Below are 19,835 nucleotides of genomic sequence, written 5' to 3'. Positions count from 1 at the left end.
TAGTGTGGTGAGGAGGATCTTGTCCTGGTACCACAGGAGAGTGGGGAGGTTCAGGTTCTGGTACCACAGGAGAGTGGGGAGGTTCAGGTCCTGGTAACACAGGAGAGTGGGGAGGTTCAGGTCCTGGTACCACAGGAGAGTGGGGAGGTTCAGGTTCTGGTAACACAGGAGAGTGGGGAGGATCTGGTCATGGTACCACAGGAGAGTGGGGAGGTTCAGGTTCTGGTACCACAGGAGAGTGGGGAGGATCTGGTCCTGGTACCACAGGAGATTGGGGAGGTTCAGATTCTGGTACCACAGGACAGTGGGGAGGTTCAGGTTCTGGTACCACAGGACAGTGGGGAGGATCTGGTCCTGGTACCATAGGGTGATGAGAAGGTTATGGTTGTGGTTCTGGTACCACAGGGTGGTGGGGGGGTTCTGGCACCACAGGACGGTGGGGAGGTACTGGTTCTAGTTGTTGTTCTGGTACCACAGGAGAGTGGGGAGGTTCTGATTCTGGTACCACAGGGCGGTGTGGAGATTCTGGTGTGGTTCTGATGCCACAGTATGATGGGAAGGTTCTGGTTGTGGTTCTGGTACCACAGGGTGGTGGGGGGGTTCTGGTACCATAGGGCAGTGGGGAGGTTCTGGTTGTAGTTCTTGTACCACAGGATGGTGGGTAGGTTCCAGTTGTGGTTTATGGTTCTGGTACCACAGGTCGGTGGAGAGGTTCTGATATCACATGGCGATGGGAAGGTTCTGGTATCACAGGGTGGTCGGGAAGATCTAGTTGTGGTTCTGGTACCACAGAGCAGGGGGGAGGTTCTGGTTGTGGTTCTGGTACCACAGGGCGGTGGGGAGGTTCTGACAGCCCATGTACTCCTTCCTCATCTCTGCTTCGCTCAGAGGTGGAGTTGTGTTACAGGGCGCACCAGAGAGGTTGACATCCAAAAGGCTGGATTTGGGGTCGAGGAGGCGGGACATCCCTGAATCCTGAGAAGAGATGGGAGGAAGAAGAGGGTCAGGTCAAATGATTGATGGTGGTGGTGTGATCTCCACTTTATACATTATTGCGAGAACATCATTTTCAGGAAGCCTCATAATAATTGTATAGATCATTTTGTTATCTCTTCTCGGTGGGTAGCGCTGGCTGTAAAGACATCGTTTTAATCCATTTTAAGAAATTCATAGAAAAATAACAATAAATAAATCCACAATGAGTAACTTGGCTAAATACACAGGGTACCTGTACCGATTGGATGTGTAAGGGCACGAGGTAATTGAGGTAGCTACAGTACCAGTCAATAGTTTGGACACACCCACTCATTCATGGATTTTTTGTTATTTTTATTATTTTCTACATTGTAGAATAATAATGAAGACATTAAAACTATGAAATAACACGTATGGAATCATGAAGTAGCCCCCAAAAAGTGTTCAACAAATCAAAATATGTTTTAGATTTTAGATTCTTCAAAGTAGCCTTGATGACAGCTTTGCACATGCTTGGGATTCTCTCAACCAGCTTCACCTGGAATGCTTTTCCAACAGTCTTGAAGGAGTTCCCACGTATGCTGAGCACTTGTTGGCTGCTTATCCTTCACTCTGCGGTCCAACTCCTCCCAAACCATCTCAACTGGGTTGAGGTCGAGTGATTGTGGTGGCCAGGTCATCTGATGCAACACTCCATAACTCTCCTTCTTGGTCAAATAGCCCTTACACAGCCTGGAGGTGTGCTGGGTCAATGTCCTGTTGAAAAACAAACGATAGTCCCACTAAGCGCAAACCAGAAGGGATGGCGAATTGCTGCAGAATGCTGTGGTAGCCGTGCTGGTTAAGTGTGCCTTGAATTCTAAATAAATCACAGACAGTGTCACCAGTAAAGCACCATCACACCTCCTCCTCCTCCATGCTTCATGGTGGGAACCACATATGCGGAGATCATTCGTTCAACCACTCTGCGTCTCACAAAGACATGGCGGTTGGAATAAAAAATCTCAAATTTGGACTCATCAGACCAAAGGACAGATTTCCACCAGTCTAATGTCCATTGCTCGTGTTTCTTGGCCCAAGCAAGTCTCTTCTTACTGGTGTGCTTTAGTAGTGGTTTCTTTGCAGCAATTCGACCATGAAGGCCTGATTCACCCAGTCTCCTCTGAACAGTTGATGTTGAGATGTCTGTTACTTGAATAAAGGTTAAATAAACAAGAAAGTGAACTCTGTGAAGCATTTATTTGGGATGCAATTTCTGAGGCTGGTAACTCTAATGAATTTATCCTCTGCAGCAGAGGTAACTCTGGGTCTTCCTTTCCTATGGCGGTCCTCATGAGAGACAGTTAACTCTAATGAACTTATCCTCTGCAGCAGAGGTAACTCTGGGTCTTCCTTTCCTGTGGTGGTCCTCATGAGAGCCAGTTTCATCATATTGAATGATGGTTTTTGCGACTGCACTTGAAGAAACTTTCAATGTTCTTGAAATGTTCCGTATTGACTGACCTTCATGTCTTAAAGTAATGATGGACTGTTGTTTCTCTTTACTTATTTGAGCTGTTCTTGCTGTAATGTGGACTTGGTATTTTACCAAATAGGGCTATCTTCAACTGATTGGCTCAAACACATTAAGAAGGAAATACTTGTAACAACTTTTAACAAGGCACACCTGTTAATTGAAATGCATTCCAGATGACTACTAACCCCCAAAATAGTTATTTTCTTTATTTGAGATTCTTCAAAGCAGCTGCCCTTTTGCCTTGATGACAGCTTTACACACTCTTGGCATTCTCTCAAACAGCTTCATGAGGTTTACTACATGATTCCATATGTGTTATTTCATAGTTTTTATGTCTTCACTGTTATTCTACAATGTAGAAAATAGTAAAAAATAAAGACAAACCTTTACATGAGTAGGTGTGTCTGGTACTGTATGTACATAAAGGTAACTAGGCAACAGGATAGATAATAGACAGTGGCAGCAGTATACTGTAGGTAGGGGTAAAGGATAGATACTAGACAGTAACAGTATACTGTAGGTAGGGGTAAAGGATAGATACTAGACAGTAACAGCAGTATACTGTAGGTAGGGGTAAAGGATAGATAATAGACAGTAACAGCAGTATACTGTAGGTAGGGGTAAAGGATAGATAATAGACAGTAACAGCAGTATACTGTAGGTAGGGGTAAAGGATAGATAATAGACAGTAGCAGCAGTATACTGTAGGTAGGGGTAAAGGATAGATAATAGACAGTAACAGCAGTATACTGTAGGTAGGGGTAAAGGATAGATAATAGACAGTAGCAGCAGTATACTGTAGGTAGGGGTAAAGGATAGATAATAGACAGTAACAGCAGTATACTGTAGGTAGGGGTAAAGGATAGATAATAGACAGTAACAGCAGTATACTGTAGGTAGGGGTAAAGGATAGATAATAGACAGTAACAGCAGTATACTGTAGGTAGGGGTAAAGGATAGATAATAGACAGTAGCAGCAGTATACTGTAGGTAGGGGTAAAGGATAGATAATAGACAGTAACAGCAGTATACTGTAGGTAGGGGTAAAGGATAGATAATAGACAGTAACAGCAGTATACTGTAGGTAGGGGTAAAGGATAGAAAATAGACAGTAACAGCAGTATACTGTAGGTAGGGGTAAAGGATAGATAATAGACAGTAACAGCAGTATACTGTAGGTAGGGGTAAAGGATAGATAATAGACAGTAACAGCAGTATACTGTAGGTAGGGGTAAAGGATAGATAATAGACAGTAACAGCAGTATACTGTAGGTAGGGGTAAAGGATAGATAATAGACAGTAACAGCAGTATACTGTAGGTAGGGGTAAAGGATAGATAATAGACAGTAACAGCAGTATACTGTAGGTAGGGGTAAAGGATAGATAATAGACAGTAACAGCAGTATACTGTAGGTAGGGGTAAAGGATAGATAATAGACAGTAGCAGCAGTATACTGTAGGTAGGGGTAAAGGATAGATAATAGACAGTAACAGCAGTATACTGTAGGTAGGGGTAAAGGATAGATAATAGACAGTAGCAGCAGGGTATGTGATGAGTGAAAAGAGTATGTGCCAAAAGTGTTGATGCAGATAGTCCGGGTAGCTATTGGTTAACTATTTAATTAACTATTTAGCAGTCAGTGAGCCTTATGGATTGAGGGTGGAAGCTGTTCAGGGTCATGTTTCGTTCCATCAGTACTACTTGCCGTGCGGTATCAGTGAGAACAGACTATGACTTGGGTGGCTGGAGTCTTTGACCATTTTTTAGGGCCTTCCCCTGACACCGCCTGGTATAGAAGTCCTGTATAGAAGTCCTGTATGGCAGGAAGCTTGGTCCCAGCAGTTGCCATTTGATGCAGCCAGTGAAATGGTGCAGCTGTAGAACCTTTTAAGGATCTGATGGCCCATGACAGCTGTAGAACCTTTTAAGGATCTGATAGCCCATGACAGCTGTAGAACCTTTTAAGGATCTGATGGCCCATGACAATGGTGCAGCTGTAGAACCTTTTAAGGATCTGATGGCCCATGGCAGCTGTACAACCTTTTAAGGATCTGATGGCCCATGGCAGCTTAAGGATCTGATGGCCCATGGCAGCTGTATAAATCCTTTTAAGGATCTGATGGCCCATTGCAGCTGTAGAACCTTTTAAGGATCTGATGGCCCATGGCAGCTGTAGAACCTTTTAAGGATCTGATGGCCCATGGCAGCTGTAGAACCTTTTAAGGATCTGATGGCCCATGGCAGCTGTAGAACCTTTTAAGGATCTGATGGCCCATGGCAGCTGTAGAACCTTTTAAGGATCTGATGGCCCATGACAATGGTGCAGCTGTAGAAAATTTTAAGGATCTGATGGCCCATGACAATGGTGCAGCTGTAGAACCTTTTAAGGATCTGATGGCCCATGACAGCTGTAGAACCTTTAAAGGATCTGATGGCCCATGACAATGGTGCAGCTGTAGAACCTTTTAAGGATCTGATGGCCCATGACAGCTGTAGAACATTTTAAGGATCTGATGGCCCATGACAATGGTGCAGCTGTAGAACATTTTAAGGATCTGATGGCCCATGACAGCTGTAGAACCTTTTAAGGATCTGATGGCCCATGGCAGCTTAAGGATCTGATGGCCCATGGCAGCTGTATAAATCCTTTTAAGGATCTGATGGCCCATTGCAGCGTGGGTGTGTGTGTGGGTGGGTGTGGGTGTGTTGTGTGGAGGTTGTGTTGTGTGTACGTGTTGCATACCTTACTCAGGTGGTCTATAAGGCACTATAAGGCACTGTGCAGGGTTTTGCTACATACCTTACTCAGGTGGTCTATAAGGCACTGTGCAGGGTTTTGCTACATACCTTAGTCAGGTGGTCTCTAAGGCACTGTGCAGGGTTTTGCTACATACCTTACTCAGGTGGTCTATAAGGCACTGTGCAGGGTTTTGCTACATACCTTAGTCAGGTGGTCTATAAGGCACTGTGCAGGGTTTTGCTACATACCTTACTCAGGTGGTCTATAAGGCACTGTGCAGGGTTTTGCTACATACCTTAGTCAGGTGGTCTATAAGGCACTGTGCAGGGTTTTGCTACATACCTTACTCAGGTGGTCTATAAGGCACTGTGCAGGGTTTTGCTACATACCTTAGTCAGGTGGTCTATAAGGCACTGTGCAGGGTTTTGCTACATACCTTACTCAGGTGGTCTATAAGGCACTGTGCAGGGTTTTGCTACGTACCTTAGTCAGGTGGTCTATAAGGCACTGTGCAGGGTTTTGCTACATACCTTAGTCAGGTGGTCTATAAGGCACTGTGCAGGGTTTTGCTACATACCTTAGTCAGGTGGTCTATAAGGCACTGTGCAGGGTTTTGCTACATACCTTACTCAGGTGGTCTATAAGGCACTGTGCAGGGTTTTGCTACATACCTTACTCAGGTGGTCTATAAGGCACTGTGCAGGGTTTTGCTACATACCTTACTCAGGTGGTCTATAAGGCACTGTGCAGGGTTTTGCTACGTACCTTACTCAGGTGGTCTATAAGGCACTGTGCAGGGTTTTGCTACATACCTTAGTCAGGTGGTCTATAAGGCACTGTGCAGGGTTTTGCTACATACCTTACTCAGGTGGTCTATAAGGCACTGTGCAGGGTTTTGCTACATACCTTAGTCAGGTGGTCTATAAGGCACTGTGCAGGGTTTTGCTACATACCTTAGTCAGGTGGTCTATAAGGCACTGTGCAGGGTTTTGCTACGTACCTTAGTCAGGTGGTCTATAAGGCACTGTGCAGGGTTTTGCTACATACCTTACTCAGGTGGTCTATAAGGCACTGTGCAGGGTTTTGCTACATACCTTAGTCAGGTGGTCTATAAGGCACTGTGCAGGGTTTTGCTACGTACCTTAGTCAGGTGGTCTATAAGGCACTGTGCAGGGTTTTGCTACATACCTTACTCAGGTGGTCTATAAGGCACTGTGCAGGGTTTTGCTACATACCTTAGTCAGGTGGTCTATAAGGCACTGTGCAGGGTTTTGCTACATACCTTAGTCAGGTGGTCTATAAGGCACTGTGCAGGGTTTTGCTACATACCTTAGTCAGGTGGTCTATAAGGCACTGTGCAGGGTTTTGCTACATACCTTAGTCAGGTGGTCTATAAGGCACTGTGCAGGGTTTTGCTACATACCTTAGTCAGGTGGTCTATAAGGCACTGTGCAGGGTTTTGCTACATACCTTAGTCAGGTGGTCTATAAGGCACTGTGCAGGGTTTTGCTACATACCTTAGTCAGGTGGTCTATAAGGCACTGTGCAGGGTTTTGCTACATACCTTACTCAGGTGGTCTATAAGGCACTGTGCAGGGTTTTGCTACATACCTTAGTCAGGTGGTCTATAAGGCACTGTGCAGGGTTTTGTTACATACCTTACTCAGGTGGTCTATAAGGCACTGTGCAGGGTTTTGCTACATACCTTAGTCAGGTGGTCTATAAGGCACTGTGCAGGGTTTTGCTACATACCTTACTCAGGTGGTCTATAAGGCACTGTGCAGGGTTTTGCTACATACCTTAGTCAGGTGGTCTATAAGGCACTGTGCAGGGTTTTGCTACATACCTTACTCAGGTGGTCTATAAGCCACTGTGCAGGGTTTTGCTACATACCTTACTCAGGTGGTCTATAAGGCACTGTGCAGGGTTTTGCTACATACCTTACTCAGGTGGTCTATAAGGCACTGTGCAGGGTTTTGCTACATACCTTACTCAGGTGGTCTATAAGGCACTGTGCAGGGTTTTGCTACATACCTTAGTCAGGTGGTCTATAAGGCACTGTGCAGGGTTTTGCTACATACCTTAGTCAGGTGGTCTATAAGGCACTGTGCAGGGTTTTGCTACATACCTTAGTCAGGTGGTCTATAAGGCACTGTGCAGGGTTTTGCTACATACCTTACTCAGGTGGTCTATAAGGCACTGTGCAGGGTTTTGCTACATACCTTAGTCAGGTGGTCTATAAGGCACTGTGCAGGGTTTTGCTACATACCTTACTCAGGTGGTCTATAAGGCACTGTGCAGGGTTTTGCTACATACCTTACTCAGGTGGTCTATAAGGCACTGTGCAGGGTTTTGCTACATACCTTACTCAGGTGGTCTATAAGGCACTGTGCAGGGTTTTGCTACGTACCTTACTCAGGTGGTCTATAAGGCACTGTGCAGGGTTTTGCTACATACCTTAGTCAGGTGGTCTATAAGGCACTGTGCAGGGTTTTGCTACATACCTTACTCAGGTGGTCTATAAGGCACTGTGCAGGGTTTTGCTACATACCTTACTCAGGTGGTCTATAAGGCACTGTGCAGGGTTTTGCTACATACCTTACTCAGGTGGTCTATAAGGCACTGTGCAGGGTTTTGCTACATACCTTACTCAGGTGGTCTATAAGGCACTGTGCAGGGTTTTGCTACATACCTTACTCAGGTGGTCTATAAGGCACTGTGCAGGGTTTTGCTACATACCTTACTCAGGTGGTCTATAAGGCACTGTGCAGGGTTTTGCTACATACCTTACTCAGGTGGTCTATAAGGCACTGTGCAGGGTTTTGCTACATACCTTAGTCAGGTGGTCTATAAGGCACTGTGCAGGGTTTTGCTACATACCTTACTCAGGTGGTCTATAAGGCACTGTGCAGGGTTTTGCTACATACCTTACTCAGGTGGTCTATAAGGCACTGTGCAGGGTTTTGCTACATACCTTACTCAGGTGGTCTATAAGGCACTGTGCAGGGTTTTGCTACATACCTTACTCAGGTGGTCTATAAGGCACTGTGCAGGGTTTTGCTACATACCTTACTCAGGTGGTCTATAAGGCACTGTGCAGGGTTTTGCTACATACCTTAGTCAGGTGGTCTATAAGGCACTGTGCAGGGTTTTGCTACATACCTTAGTCAGGTGGTCTATAAGGCACTGTGCAGGGTTTTGCTACGTACCTTAGTCAGGTGGTCTATAAGGCACTGTGCAGGGTTTTGCTACGTACCTTACTCAGGTGGTCTATAAGGCACTGTGCAGGGTTTTGCTACATACCTTACTCAGGTGGTCTATAAGGCACTGTGCAGGGTTTTGCTGCATACCTTACTCAGGTGGTCTATAAGGCACTGTGCAGGGTTTTGCTACATACCTTACTCAGGTGGTCTATAAGGCACTGTGCAGGGTTTTGCTACATACCTTAGTCAGGTGGTCTATAAGGCACTGTGCAGGGTTTTGCTACATACCTTACTCAGGTGGTCTATAAGGCACTGTGCAGGGTTTTGCTACATACCTTACTCAGGTGGTCTATAAGGCACTGTGCAGGGTTTTGCTACATACCTTAGTCAGGTGGTCTATAAGGCACTGTGCAGGGTTTTGCTACATACCTTACTCAGGTGGTCTATAAGGCACTGTGCAGGGTTTTGCTACATACCTTAGTCAGGTGGTCTATAAGGCACTGTGCAGGGTTTTGCTACATACCTTAGTCAGGTGGTCTATAAGGCACTGTGCAGGGTTTTGCTACATACCTTACTCAGGTGGTCTATAAGGCACTGTGCAGGGTTTTGCTACATACCTTACTCAGGTGGTCTATAAGGCACTGTGCAGGGTTTTGCTACATACCTTACTCAGGTGGTCTATAAGGCACTGTGCAGGGTTTTGCTACATACCTTACTCAGGTGGTCTATAAGGCACTGTGCAGGGTTTTGCTACATACCTTAGTCAGGTGGTCTATAAGGCACTGTGCAGGGTTTTGCTACATACCTTACTCAGGTGGTCTATAAGGCACTGTGCAGGGTTTTGCTACATACCTTACTCAGGTGGTCTATAAGGCACTGTGCAGGGTTTTGCTACATACCTTAGTCAGGTGGTCTATAAGGCACTGTGCAGGGTTTTGCTACATACCTTACTCAGGTGGTCTATAAGGCACTGTGCAGGGTTTTGCTACATACCTTACTCAGGTGGTCTATAAGGCACTGTGCAGGGTTTTGCTACATACCTTAGGCAGGTGGTCTATAAGGCACTGTGCAGGGTTTTGCTACATACCTTAGTCAGGTGGTCTATAAGGCACTGTGCAGGGTTTTGCTACATACCTTACTCAGGTGGTCTATAAGGCACTGTGCAGGGTTTTGCTACATACCTTAGGCAGGTGGTCTATAAGGCACTGTGCAGGGTTTTGCTACATACCTTAGTCAGGTGGTCTATAAGGCACTGTGCAGGGTTTTGCTACATACCTTACTCAGGTGGTCTATAAGGCACTGTGCAGGGTTTTGCTACATACCTTAGTCAGGTGGTCTATAAGGCACTGTGCAGGGTTTTGCTACATACCTTACTCAGGTGGTCTATAAGGCACTGTGCAGGGTTTTGTTACATACCTTACTCAGGTGGTCTATAAGGCACTGTGCAGGGTTTTGCTACATACCTTACTCAGGTGGTCTATAAGGCACTGTGCAGGGTTTTGCTACATACCTTACTCAGGTGGTCTATAAGGCACTGTGCAGGGTTTTGCTACATACCTTAGTCAGGTGGTCTATAAGGCACTGTGCAGGGTTTTGCTACATACCTTACTCAGGTGGTCTATAAGGCACTGTGCAGGGTTTTGCTACATACCTTAGTCAGGTGGTCTATAAGGCACTGTGCAGGGTTTTGCTACATACCTTAGTCAGGTGGTCTATAAGGCACTGTGCAGGGTTTTGCTACATACCTTACTCAGGTGGTCTATAAGGCACTGTGCAGGGTTTTGCTACATACCTTACTCAGGTGGTCTATAAGGCACTGTGCAGGGTTTTGCTACATACCTTACTCAGGTGGTCTATAAGGCACTGTGCAGGGTTTTGCTACATACCTTACTCAGGTGGTCTATAAGGCACTGTGCAGGGTTTTGCTACATACCTTAGTCAGGTGGTCTATAAGGCACTGTGCAGGGTTTTGCTACATACCTTACTCAGGTGGTCTATAAGGCACTGTGCAGGGTTTTGCTACATACCTTACTCAGGTGGTCTATAAGGCACTGTGCAGGGTTTTGCTACATACCTTACTCAGGTGGTCTATAAGGCACTGTGCAGGGTTTTGCTACATACCTTACTCAGGTGGTCTATAAGGCACTGTGCAGGGTTTTGCTACGTACCTTACTCAGGTGGTCTATAAGGCACTGTGCAGGGTTTTGCTACATACCTTACTCAGGTGGTCTATAAGGCACTGTGCAGGGTTTTGCTACATACCTTACTCAGGTGGTCTATAAGGCACTGTGCAGGGTTTTGCTACATACCTTACTCAGGTGGTCTATAAGGCACTGTGCAGGGTTTTGCTACATACCTTACTCAGGTGGTCTATAAGGCACTGTGCAGGGTTTTGCTACATACCTTACTCAGGTGGTCTATAAGGCACTGTGCAGGGTTTTGCTACATACCTTACTCAGGTGGTCTATAAGGCACTGTGCAGGGTTTTGCTACATACCTTAGTCAGGTGGTCTATAAGGCACTGTGCAGGGTTTTGCTACATACCTTAGTCAGGTGGTCTATAAGGCACTGTGCAGGGTTTTGCTACATACCTTACTCAGGTGGTCTATAAGGCACTGTGCAGGGTTTTGCTACATACCTTACTCAGGTGGTCTATAAGGCACTGTGCAGGGTTTTGCTACATACCTTACTCAGGTGGTCTATAAGGCACTGTGCAGGGTTTTGCTACATACCTTACTCAGGTGGTCTATAAGGCACTGTGCAGGGTTTTGCTACATACCTTAGTCAGGTGGTCTATAAGGCACTGTGCAGGGTTTTGCTACATACCTTACTCAGGTGGTCTATAAGGCACTGTGCAGGGTTTTGCTACATACCTTACTCAGGTGGTCTATAAGGCACTGTGCAGGGTTTTGCTACATACCTTAGTCAGGTGGTCTATAAGGCACTGTGCAGGGTTTTGCTACATACCTTACTCAGGTGGTCTATAAGGCACTGTGCAGGGTTTTGCTACATACCTTACTCAGGTGGTCTATAAGGCACTGTGCAGGGTTTTGCTACATACCTTAGGCAGGTGGTCTATAAGGCACTGTGCAGGGTTTTGCTACATACCTTAGTCAGGTGGTCTATAAGGCACTGTGCAGGGTTTTGCTACATACCTTACTCAGGTGGTCTATAAGGCACTGTGCAGGGTTTTGCTACATACCTTAGGCAGGTGGTCTATAAGGCACTGTGCAGGGTTTTGCTACATACCTTAGTCAGGTGGTCTATAAGGCACTGTGCAGGGTTTTGCTACATACCTTACTCAGGTGGTCTATAAGGCACTGTGCAGGGTTTTGCTACATACCTTAGTCAGGTGGTCTATAAGGCACTGTGCAGGGTTTTGCTACATACCTTACTCAGGTGGTCTATAAGGCACTGTGCAGGGTTTTGTTACATACCTTACTCAGGTGGTCTATAAGGCACTGTGCAGGGTTTTGCTACATACCTTACTCAGGTGGTCTATAAGGCACTGTGCAGGGTTTTGCTACATACCTTACTCAGGTGGTCTATAAGGCACTGTGCAGGGTTTTGCTACATACCTTAGTCAGGTGGTCTATAAGGCACTGTGCAGGGTTTTGCTACATACCTTACTCAGGTGGTCTATAAGGCACTGTGCAGGGTTTTGCTACATACCTTAGTCAGGTGGTCTATAAGGCACTGTGCAGGGTTTTGCTACATACCTTAGTCAGGTGGTCTATAAGGCACTGTGCAGGGTTTTGCTACATACCTTACTCAGGTGGTCTATAAGGCACTGTGCAGGGTTTTGCTACATACCTTACTCAGGTGGTCTATAAGGCACTGTGCAGGGTTTTGCTACATACCTTACTCAGGTGGTCTATAAGGCACTGTGCAGGGTTTTGCTACATACCTTACTCAGGTGGTCTATAAGGCACTGTGCAGGGTTTTGCTACATACCTTAGTCAGGTGGTCTATAAGGCACTGTGCAGGGTTTTGCTACATACCTTACTCAGGTGGTCTATAAGGCACTGTGCAGGGTTTTGCTACATACCTTACTCAGGTGGTCTATAAGGCACTGTGCAGGGTTTTGCTACATACCTTACTCAGGTGGTCTATAAGGCACTGTGCAGGGTTTTGCTACATACCTTACTCAGGTGGTCTATAAGGCACTGTGCAGGGTTTTGCTACGTACCTTACTCAGGTGGTCTATAAGGCACTGTGCAGGGTTTTGCTACATACCTTACTCAGGTGGTCTATAAGGCACTGTGCAGGGTTTTGCTACATACCTTACTCAGGTGGTCTATAAGGCACTGTGCAGGGTTTTGCTACATACCTTACTCAGGTGGTCTATAAGGCACTGTGCAGGGTTTTGCTACATACCTTACTCAGGTGGTCTATAAGGCACTGTGCAGGGTTTTGCTACATACCTTACTCAGGTGGTCTATAAGGCATGTTGCTGGGTGCAGCGAGGCCCAGCTGTCGGCTATGTTGAGCAGCACCACGTTCAGGTGTTTCAGAGATGCTTTCAGTCTCTTACTGAGCGCCCCGCTGTAACTCTGCTCTACGAAGACTAGTACTCGTCTCGCCCTGCAGCCTGCCAAGTCTGCTAGCAGCTCTCCCACACTGTAGCGCTCCTTCAGGTCCGCCTGCATTAGGGGCGAGAGGAAAAACCAAATGATCACCCATCACCGTCTCTATCTAAACATATAGGTTCAACCCTGCTGTTTCATAGCCAGCCACCAGCTCACCCACCGAGGAATCCTGGAGAGAGGGAGACAAGCAGTCACACAACACCGATCTGTCACAGTCTTACGGACAATGACTTTACGTTCAATGCCAGCATGAGAAGCACACAGGTGTTCTAAAAGTTCATATAGCCTAACCTATATACGCTTTAGCCGTAATCTCAGAACCCCCCAAAAACAATTCTGCCATGAGGTTATTTCAAACCTGTTCAAACTGACATCCAAATGGATGGAGCATGAAATAACGACTAGCGACAAATCCTAGAGGGTGCTAGATCGATGTGTCAGAAGGGGTTGTGGATCAGGAACGTTCTAGAGCTGATCTGAGGCCCAGTGGGACGAGCATCAGAGAGAAGAATACATATACAAACCAAGGAGCTTTACCCCTGCAGACGTTCACTGTCTGCTCTGCTCCTGATCCTGTCTGGTCTCCATAGTCTCTATAGTCTCTATAGTCTCTATAGTCTCTATAATCTCTACTGTCTCTATACTCTCTATAGTCTAAATGGTCTCCATAGTCTCTATAGTCTCTATAGTCTCTATAGTCTAAATAGTCTCTATAGTCTCTATAGTCTCTACAGTCTCTACAGTCTATAGTCTAAATAGTCTCTATAGTCTCTATAGTCTCTATAGTCTAAATAGTCTCTATAGTCTCTATAGTCTAAATGGTCTCTATAGTCTCTATAGTCTATAGTCTAAATAGTCTCTACGGTCTCTACTGTCTCTACAGTCTCTATAGTCTAAATAGTCTCTATAGTCTCTATAGTCTCTATAGTCTCTATAGTCTCTATAGTCTAAATAGTCTCTATAGTCTCTATAGTCTCTATAGTCTCTATAGTCTCTATAGTCTCTATAGTCTAAATAGTCTCTATAGTCTATATAGTCTCTACAGTCTCTACAGTCTATAGTCTAAATAGTCTCTATAGTCTCTATAGTCTCTATAGTCTCTATAGTCTCTATAGTCTAAATAGTCTCTATAGTCTCTATAGTCTAAATGGTCTCTATGGTCTCTATAGTCTATAGTCTAAATAGTCTCTACGGTCTCTACTGTCTCTACAGTCTCTATAGTCTAAATAGTCTCTATAGTCTAAATGGTCTCTATGGTCTCTATAGTCTCTATAGTCCAAATAGTCTATAATCTCTACTGTCTCTACAGTCTCTATAGTCTCTATAGTCTCTACAGTCTCTACAGTCTATAGTCTAAATAGTCTCTATAGTCTCTATGGTCTCTATAGTCTAAATAGTCTCTATAGTCTCTATAGTCTAAATAGTCTCTATAGTCTCTATAGTCTAAATAGTCTCTATAATCTCTATAGTCTAAATAGTCTCTATAGTCTAAATGGTCTCTATAGTCTAAATGGTCTCTATGGTCTCTATAGTCTAAATAGTCTCTATAGTCTCTATAGTCTCTATAGTCTCTATAGTCTAAATAGTCTCTACAGTCTAAATAGTCTCTATAGTCTCTATAGTCTCTATAGTCTCTATAGTCTCTACAGTCTAAATAGTCTCTATAGTCTCTATAGTCTCTACAGTCTCTACAGTCTATAGTCTAAATGGTCTCTATAGTCTAAATGGTCTCTATGGTCTCTATAGTCTAAATAGTCTCTATAGTCTCTATAGTCTCTACAGTCTAAATAGTCTCTATAGTCTCTATAATCTCTACAGTCTAAATAGTCTCTATAGTCTCTATAATCTCTACAGTCTAAATAGTCTCTATAGTCTCTATAGTCTCTACAGTCTAAATAGTCTCTATAGTCTCTATAGTCTCTACAGTCTAAATAGTCTCTATAGTATAAATGGTCTCTATGGTCTCTATAGTCTCTATAGTCTAAATAGTCTCTACGGTCTCTACTGTCTCTATGGTCTCTACGGTCTCTATTGCCTCTATAGTCTCTATTGCCTCTATAGTCTATATAGTCTCTATGGTCTCTATGGTCTCTATAGTCTCTATAGTCTCTATAGTCTCTAAAGTCTCTATAGTCTAAATGGTCTCTACAGTCTCTATAGTCTAAATGGTCTCTAAAGTCTCTATAGTCTATAATCTCTACGGTCTCTACGGTCTCTATAGCCTCAATAGTCTCTATAGTCTAAATGGTCTATAAGGCCTCGGGCCTTATATAGGCAACAACTGGTATGGTGGGCGAGTCCGAGCTAACCAAGCTAGTTGGTGATGTTAACAGTGACGTTTCTGTTGATGGCACAGGAGAACTCTTCGTGGTTCTGGTTCTGGTTGATGACAAGAGTGGAAGAACTGTCAATGGAACTCCAGCAATTTCTGCTCTCCATGTTAGGCTGCCAATACATCTTGAGTGAACTCTCACACCGTTGGCCACTCGTAGACATTATTTCCCTTGCCTCCAGGCATGCATCGATTAACTTTTGTATGAGCGTGTATAGCACATGGGGATGTGTGAACCTTACTCCTCAGCCTGAAGTGTCCCCACTTGTGCCAAGGAATAGCTAGCTTTTCACGTGACGCCAACTGGTAAGACGCTTCAGGAGGGCGATCAATCTGAGCCTTGTGTGTCTTATGAAAGACTCTGAGGAGGGTCGTTGATGTTATGTTTCAACCCGGCAGGAGACCCGTGAGGGTCGTTGATGTAACGGTTCAACCCGGCACGGAGACCCGTGAGGGTCGTTGATGTTACGGTTCAACTCGACACTTTACTCTTAGTATTCCTCACACTCCCATAAAACTCCCGCAGGATAGCGTTTAACCGTTCTTTTGTCGTTGTCTCAGACTCAAGAGAGAAAGCTATGCCCTTTTCTTGCTCCCGAGTGGCGCATGGGTCTAAGGCACTGCATCTCAGTGCAAGAGGCATCACTACAGTCCCTGGTTTGAATCCAGGCTGCATCATATCTGGCTGTGATTGGGGGTCCCATAGGGTGGTGAATAATTGGCCCAGCGTCGTCCGGGTTTGGCCGGGGTAGGCCGTCATTGTAAATAAGAATTTGTTCTTAACTGACTTGCCTACTAAAATAAATAAAACTGTATTTTAGCCAGTCGCAGTAACATTTCAGTGCCCAGTTAGTCTGCTTCGCTGTGTTGGCTTCAATACGGCTCTTTTGCAGGGTGTTTTCCTCCACTCGTTCGTGTCGACTGGTTATTATGGGATTGTTGTCCCCTCCAATCTCCTGTTCCCACCACTCTTTAAAATGGGTGTCAACCGTCTTTAAAATGCATGTTAAATTCATGTTGAACACAGACCTTGCTGGTCAATTAATGAATGGAATACTGAGTGTTTACAGTTTCCATGGTGAATAATTCGTTTCAAATTCATTCTTGGGTTTCTAGTTTACTGGCATGGGAGAGATTGCATTTTTAAAATGATACATTGTTGCACAGGTCGTAGAGGTAGACAGGTAGCTTAACACAACCCCCCAGCTGTTGCAAACCAAATAGTAGCATGGAAAAATAATGTGTTGGCATGAGAGAGATGATGTTCATGACAGTGGAATTATGACATAAACACGTCATGGCATTTTGCAGAAGTCCCACAACTCCCAGGCAGTCAGTTAGGGACTACATGATGGAATCAGTTAGGATGGAGTCAGTTAGTGACTACCGGATGGAATCAGTTAGTGACTACAGGATGGAATCAGTTAGTGACTACAGGATGGAATCAGTTAGAGACTACAGGATGGAATCAGTTAGGGACTACAGGATGGAATCAGTTAGTGACTAAAGGATGGAATCAGTTAGTGACTACAGGATGGAATCAGTTAGTGGCTACAGGATGGAATCAGTTAGTGACTACAGGATGGGATCAGTTAGGATTGAATCAGTTAGTGTCTACAGGATGGAATCATTTAGTGACTACAGGATGGAATCAGTTAGTGACTACAGAATGGAATCAGTTAGTGACTACAGGATGGGATCAGTTAGGATTGAATCAGTTAGTGTCTACAGGATGGAATCATTTAGTGACTACAGGATGGAATCAGTTAGTGACTACAGAATGGAATCAGTTAGTGACTACAGGATGGAATCAGTTAGTGACTACAGGATGGGATCAGTTAGTGACTACAGGATGGAATCAGTTAGTGACTACAGGATGGAATCAGTTAGTGACTACAGGATGGAATCAGTTAGGATGGAATCAGTTAGTGACTACAGGATGGGATCAGTTAGTGACTACAGGATGGAATCAGTTAGTGACTACAGGATGGGATCAGTTAGGATTGAATCAGTTAGTGTCTACAGGATGGAATCATTTAGTGACTACAGGATGGAATCAGTTAGTGACTACAGAATGGAATGAGTTAGTGACTACAGGATGGAATCAGTTAGTGACTACAGGATGGAATCAGTTAGTGACTACAGGATGGAATCAGTTAGGATGGAATCAGTTAGTGACTACAGGATGGGAATCAGTTAGTGACTACAGGATGGAATCAGTTAGTGACTACAGGATGGGAGTCAGTTAGTGACTACAGGATGGAATAAGTTAGTGACTACAGGATGGAATCAGTTAGGATTGAATCAGTTAGTGACTGCAGAATGGAATCAGTTAGGATTGAATCAGTTAGTGACTACAGGATGGAATCAGTTAGAGACTACAGGATGGAATCAGTTAGTGACTACAGAATGGAATCAGTTAGTGACTAAAGGATGGAATCAGTTAGTGACTACAGGATGGAATCATTTATTGACTACAGGATGGAATCAGTTAGAGACTACAGGATGGAATCAGTTTGTGACTACAGGATGGAATCAGTTAGTGACTACAGGATGGGAGTCAGTTAGTGACTACAGGATGGAATCAGTTAGTGACTACAGGATGGAATCAGTTAGGATTGAATCAGTTAGTGACTACAGGATGTAATCAATTAGTGACTACAGGATGGAATCAGTTAGTGACTAAAGGATGGAATCAGTGAGTGACTTCAGGATGGAATCAGTTAGTGGCTACAGGATGGAATCAGTTAGTGGCTACAGGATGGAATCAGTTAGTGACTGTAGGATGGGATCAGTTAGGATTGAATCAGTTAGTGTCTACAGGATGGAATCATTTAGTGACTACAGAATGGAATCAGTTAGTGACTACAGAATGGTATCAGTTAGTGACTACAGGATGGAATCAGTTAGTGACTACAGGATGGGATCAGTTAGTGACTACAGGATGGAATCAGTTAGTGACTACAGGATGGAATCAGTTAGTGACTACAGGATGGAATCAGTTAGGATGGAATCAGTTAGTGACTACAGGATGGGATCAGTTAGTGACTACAGGATGGAATCGTTAGTGACTACAGGATGGGATCAGTTAGGATTGAATTAGTTAGTGTCTACAGGATGGAATCATTTAGTGACTATAGGATGGAATCAGTTAGTGACTACAGGATGGAATCAGTTAGTGACTACAGGATGGAATCAGTTAGGATGGAATCAGTTAGTGACTACAGGATGGGAATCAGTTAGTGACTACAGGATGGAATCAGTTAGTGACTACAGGATGGAATCAGTTAGTGACTACAGGATGGGAGTCAGTTAGTGACTACAGGATGGAATCGGTTAGTGACTACAGGAATGGGAGTCAGTTAGTGACTACAGGATGGAATCAGTTAGTGACTACATGATGGAATCAGTTAGGATTGAATCAGTTAGTGACTACAGAATGGAATCAGTTAGGCTTGAATCAGTTAGTGACTACAGGATGGAATCAGTTAGAGACTACAGGATGGAATCAGTTAGTGACTACAGAATGGAATCAGTTAGTGACTAAAGGATGGAATCAGTAGTGACTACAGGATGGAATCATTTATTGACTACAGGATGGAATCAGTTAGAGACTACAGGATGGAATCAGTTTGTGACTACAAGATTGAATCAGTTAGTGTCTACAGGATGGAATCATTTAGTGACTACAGGATGGAATCAGTTAGTGACTACAGAATGGAATGAGTTAGTGACTACAGGATGGAATCAGTTAGTGACTACAGGATGGAATCAGTTAGGATGGAATCAGTTAGTGTCTACAGGATGGAATCATTTAGTGACTACAGGATGGAATCAGTTAGTGACTACAGAATGGAATCAGTTAGTGACTACAGGATGGAATCAGTTAGTGACTACAGGATGGGATCAGTTAGTGACTACAGGATGGAATCAGTTAGTGACTACAGGATGGAATCAGTTAGTGACTACAGGATGGAATCAGTTAGGATGGAATCAGTTAGTGACTACAGGATGGGATCAGTTAGTGACTACAGGATGGAATCAGTTAGTGACTACAGGATGGGATCAGTTAGGATTGAATCAGTTAGTGTCTACAGGATGGAATCATTTAGTGACTACAGGATGGAATAAGTTAGTGACTACAGAATGGAATGAGTTAGTGACTACAGGATGGAATCAGTTAGTGACTACAGGATGGAATCAGTTAGTGACTACAGGATGGAATCAGTTAGGATGGAATCAGTTAGTGACTACAGGATGGGAATCAGTTAGTGACTACAGGATGGAATCAGTTAGTGACTACAGGATGGGAGTCAGTTAGTGACTACAGGATGGAATAAGTTAGTGACTACAGGATGGAATCAGTTAGGATTGAATCAGTTAGTGACTGCAGAATGGAATCAGTTAGGATTGAATCAGTTAGTGACTACAGGATGGAATCAGTTAGAGACTACAGGATGGAATCAGTTAGTGACTACA

General features: G+C 44.3%; 1 protein-coding gene across 1 annotated transcript in view; it reads right to left on the bottom strand.

Annotated features, from left to right (window-relative positions):
- Nucleotides 1-451: 451 nt before the first annotated feature.
- The window catches only part of si:ch211-67e16.11 (uncharacterized), a 41,544-nt gene continuing 22,160 nt past the window's right edge, over nt 452-19,835 (bottom strand). Inside the window, exons 6-7 of the mRNA XM_036959483.2 lie at nt 12,860-13,078; nt 452-975 (exon numbers count right to left, since the gene is read on the bottom strand). Coding sequence (XP_036815378.2) covers nt 769-975; nt 12,860-13,078 — 426 coding nt within the window. The 3' untranslated portion in view covers nt 452-768. The remainder of the gene's footprint in view (nt 976-12,859; nt 13,079-19,835) is intronic.

Source organism: Oncorhynchus mykiss, chromosome 22 (genome assembly GCF_057628025.1).
Source record: "Oncorhynchus mykiss isolate SJ-2025 chromosome 22, ASM5762802v1, whole genome shotgun sequence".
In the NCBI taxonomy this organism is placed as follows: Eukaryota; Metazoa; Chordata; class Actinopteri; order Salmoniformes; family Salmonidae; genus Oncorhynchus; species Oncorhynchus mykiss.
This window is presented reverse-complemented; position numbering and strand designations above follow the sequence as displayed.